General features: G+C 35.5%; 1 protein-coding gene across 5 annotated transcripts in view; it reads right to left on the bottom strand.

Annotated features, from left to right (window-relative positions):
- The window catches only part of LOC106878283 (serine/threonine-protein kinase mig-15-like), a 281927-nt gene that overhangs the window by 114847 nt on the left and 162169 nt on the right, over positions 1 to 4911 (bottom strand). For all 5 annotated transcript variants that reach the window (XM_052970408.1, XM_052970407.1, XM_052970410.1 and 2 more), the window contains exons 7-8: positions 4034 to 4097; positions 174 to 274 (exon numbers count right to left, since the gene is read on the bottom strand). In XM_052970408.1, the coding sequence (XP_052826368.1) occupies positions 174 to 274; positions 4034 to 4097 (165 nt within the window). The remainder of the gene's footprint in view (positions 1 to 173; positions 275 to 4033; positions 4098 to 4911) is intronic.

Below are 4911 nucleotides of genomic sequence, written 5' to 3' on the forward strand. Positions count from 1 at the left end.
ATATATATATATATATATATATATATATATATATATATATATATATATATATATACATACACATATAACAGACTTTCAAAGAATAGGGTAAAAAAAAAATGGAAAGAAGAAAAAAAAACACAAAAAGAAAAGTCTACAAAAGTCTAGAAAAAGACAATGAAAAGACAACTTACCTTGAATGCCATAAATTTATGATAAGGTTTAGGAGCCCAAGCATAGATCTCAATGCAGTCTTGAAGGGCTATCACAAGGAATTTGATCCGTTCATATTTTACTGCAAAGACAAGGAATGAAAAATGAAGGAAGACATTCTTAGAAAAGCAGATTATAATGAGATTCAAGGAATATAGCAAGTTCTGGTATGAAATCCAGTTTGTTAAAAAGAAATTTTGAAACAAGTGATTAATAAAAGAGAAAAAGAAATATAACCTCAGCTAAAGGTGGTTTGTATTTTTATATTTTATATACGATGGTGATTATTATAAGTGTGCCTGTGTGTGTGTGTGCATATAAATGGATATATGATTACATGTATATATATATAGACAGACAGACAGACAGACAGACAGATAGATAGATAGATAGATATACATGAATGTGTGTGTGTGTGTACTCAAATGTTCTGCTTGAAGAAACAGGAAAATATGACAAAATTACTGAAAATTAGGCCTGACTCAGGTGTTCATAACAAGTTCTGAACATGTGGCATAGAAAGGAAATACATGTGTGTTTGTAGGTGCCCGAACATATAGCTCTGTGTATGTCTGCAGGTGTGCGATGTACCTGCATAGAAGCACACACACACAGCTATCTAAATAATTACATCATGTATATACACACCTGTGTTTGTGTGCATGCGTATGTATATGTGTGAATATACATATATTGTGCGTGTGTATCTCTGTGTGTATATATATATATATATATATGTTGTACTTGGGGATGGTCATATTGCAAAACAAATATGTATATATATATGTATATATACATATATATAAGTATATGCATATAGATATATGTGTGTGTGCATGTGTATATATGTCATGTGCGTGTGTATATATATACATATATATATATATGCATCAAATGTATGTGTATGTCTGTATATATGTGCATGTATATATATATATATATATATATATATATATATATATATACACATACATACATACACACACATATTTATATCAAATATGCATAAATTTTAACGTATTTATATGCATTTGTAGGGGTTTATGCATATGAATATACTAATGCTAGTGGGTGTGTAACTATGCGAGAGAATAAGAGCACTAGCCAGTGTGTAAATATATTTATGTGCATATGTTTTGGCGTACGGGTGCATGTTTATCAATAATTACATCTAAGTGCATGTGTGCTCTTGTGTGTGTGTGTTTGTGTGTGAGCACGTGTGTGCATATAAATGGATATGAAACTGCATTGAAAAACAGCATAAATGTGCATATTTATTTACTCAAAATTACTGCTCCAAAGAAGCTTTCACACTTTAAATATCTGGAGATAAGAATTTCCATGAATTTATCAAATTTATATTTACGAGTGTGTTCACATACATGTGTGTTTAAATGCATTACTGATACTGTCGGTCGTTGTCAGAAAGTAATCATTCTTTGTTTGTTTGTTCGTTTGTTTGTTTTGTTTGTTTTTTTGTTTTAATTTCTTTTATTGTTTCCATTTTATTTGGTTTGTCTTCAAGACAAAAGATACAGATTCATGTATTGTCAGGGTGAAACGAGAGAAACTGCATAAACAGAAGGTGTCACGTCGAAAAAGATAAACGAAGTCTCTTCCTAGAAACAAGTGATAGGTGTTTGTGTGTGTGTGTAAGCACGTACACAAACATGTCTGACTGTAATGGCCAAGTGGTTAAGGTACAGAATTGCCCAACTCACAGAACATGAGTTCAAATCTTCTGCAAGCATTCTATTGCATAACTGCCCAACCTGTTCTGTCCAATGTCAAAGACAAGTACATATCTTTATTTGTTTACTCTTTTTACTCTTTTACTTGTTTCATTCATTTGACTGTGGCCATGCTGGAGCACCACCTTTAGTCAGGCAAATCGACCCCAGGACTTATTCTTTAGAAGCCTAGTACTTATTCTATTGGTCTCTTTTGCTGAACCACTAAGTTACGGGGGACGTAAACACACCACCATCGGCTGGCAAGCAATGTTGGAGGGACAAACACAGACACACAAACACACACATATACATATATATGGCAGGCTTCTTTCAGTTTCCGTCTACCAAATCCACTCACAAGGCTTTGGTCGGCCCGAGGCTATAGCAGAAGACACTTGCCCAAGGTGTCACGCAGTGGGACTGAACTCAGAACCATGTGGTTGGTAAGCAGGCTACTTACCACACAACCACTCCTGCGCCTGTTTGTTTGTTTTCTTTTTTTTGTATTTTGTTTTAGTGGGAGAAGGGAGAGGAGAAAATCAACAGGACTGATTATGCAGTCATAAATTTCTCTCTAATTGTAAGCAGTCTATTAACAGTTATTTTCAATTAGTTTCCATCATTGGACCGCAGCCACAAATCCACCATAGTATTTATATTTTCAGTCTTGTACTTATTCTACCAGTTTCATTTGCTGAACTGCTAATTTACAGGGACATAAACAAACCAACACCAGTTGTCAAGCAGTGGGGAAGCACAAACAGGCATTAAAACACACACACACACACACACACACACACACACACAACAGACTTCAACACAGTTCCATCTACCATATTTACTCACAAGTCATTGGTCAGCCTGGGGCTATAGAAGAAGAGACTTGCCCAAGGTGTCACGCAGTGGAACTGAACCCAAAATCATGTGGTCGGGAAGCAAGCTCCCTAGCCACACAACCATACCCACTCCTAGGTAATAATTTGTTTATTTCTTTATTGCCCATAGGGGGCTAAACATAGAGGGGACAAACAAGGACAAACAAAGGGATTAAGTCGATTACATCAACCTCAATGCATAACTGGTACTTATTTAATCGACCCTGAATGAATGAAAGGTAAAGTCGACCTCAGCGGAATTTGAACTCTGAACATCTTGGCAGATGAAATGCCAGTAGGCATTTCGCCCAGCGTGCTAACCATTCTGCCAGCTCACTGCCCTGTAATAATTTACTAACAAAATAGTGTATTTCTCCAGGGTCAAACAAGAGACAAAAGAGTTACAGGAAAAAAGATCATTTGATATCATCAATAACAAAATTCAAACTGAGTATCATGAAACACTTAAATATGTACTAGATATTATACTTGTTGTAAAGTATTTATGCTCCGTCCCTTTAGAACACTTTAATCAATGCGGTGCTGGGTCCTTGATAGCTTAAACTTCCTTTCAATTTTCCCGTGTTTGCTTTCGTTATCCAACTGTTTCATTATTCATACAGTCATTCAGATCTGACTGCAGGCTGTACACTTGTATATGCACAAACACTCTCTCTCTCTCTCGGTACATATATATATATATAGAATCTCATACACACACCTGTGCACATCCATTCTCTCCATGTCTTCACTATGCATAAGAGACCTGTGGCTGATCTAAACAAAACCATTCAGTCTTAACATGGTTCCTTTCAGTCAATGTTTTTGATGTTAAACTGGAAAACACTTATCTTTGAGAGAAGATTAGTTATACTAAGACTAATAAAGCCCAAATCCTCGCTATCACTTTTAGTATTTAACAATAACAGATTCCTTACAAAGCCGAAAAGAAGATTTCTTTCTTTTCTTCTTCGGTCTTTCCTTGGTTCTTTCAATTCGTCTTTTCTTCTGATATCATTTACAGTTTACCTACAGCTTTACTACATCACTAATCTAAACAGCAAGCAGGAAGCAATGGATTAATGGATTATCAGAATAAATAACTAGATTGGATTAATCTGCTTTTCATACGAATACGGATACGAAACACAAATAAATATAAAGACAAAAACCATTTCAAAGATATCAGAAAGATCTTTCAGAAACAGATCAGCAGAAAAAGGAAAAACTTACCAATCTTAAAATGGACACAGCCCTCTAGATTCCCAACGTTCAGCCAGCCATTTTTTTTCTCACTCTGAAATTAGAAACCAGAAGGAAACCACATGAATATTATTATAATATTCTGTTTACACAGATGATGATGTTGGTGATGATAAAGTTAATATGCACAAAACATTAGGTTCACTGAACTATGAGATACCTCTCGCTTGTATATTTGATATTCCTGGCATGAAAGAAAAACTTTGAGTTTCACTTTACAAATTCCTAACTTTTGCAAAAAAGAAACGAAGGCTTAATAAGGAATTATCAAATGTTATTGCCAAAAGTGCCGAAAGTGTTGCTGAAGAGAATCCTAAAACCCAAGTCTTTTTTGCTTATGTGATGGTGCTAATGATAAATACTTAGTCAATCAAAGATAGTTTTCACATCATTGAAAGGCGCATGGACTGGGTTGCCATGTGAAGAGGTATTAGCGTTCTAACGCAACCAACAACACAGGAGGTGGAGGAGGAAGAGTGATGGTGATGGTTGTGGTGGTGGTGGAAAAGAATCCAATCATATTTGGTTTCAAAGGTTCACAATCTCATTTACAAAGTCAGCCCCAGCATGGCCGCCACAGTTCAATGAGCGAAACCAGTAAACAAAGCTATGAATTCTCTTATTGACTCAGCACATAATACACACACACACACACACACACATACACAAACAAATACACATACACACACGAATAGTAACCCGATTCTTTATGCTCTTCATGCGCATAATTTTGAACATCAAACACTGCTCTAGTTTCTCAAGTAAAACCAGTGGCTCTTTCTGTGTGGCTATTACAAAGATGAAATGCGAGAGAGGTGAGAGAGAGAGAGAGAGAGAGAGAGAGAGAG

The sequence above is a fragment of the Octopus bimaculoides genome, chromosome 9, assembly GCF_001194135.2.
Source record: "Octopus bimaculoides isolate UCB-OBI-ISO-001 chromosome 9, ASM119413v2, whole genome shotgun sequence".
In the NCBI taxonomy this organism is placed as follows: domain Eukaryota; kingdom Metazoa; phylum Mollusca; class Cephalopoda; order Octopoda; family Octopodidae; genus Octopus; species Octopus bimaculoides.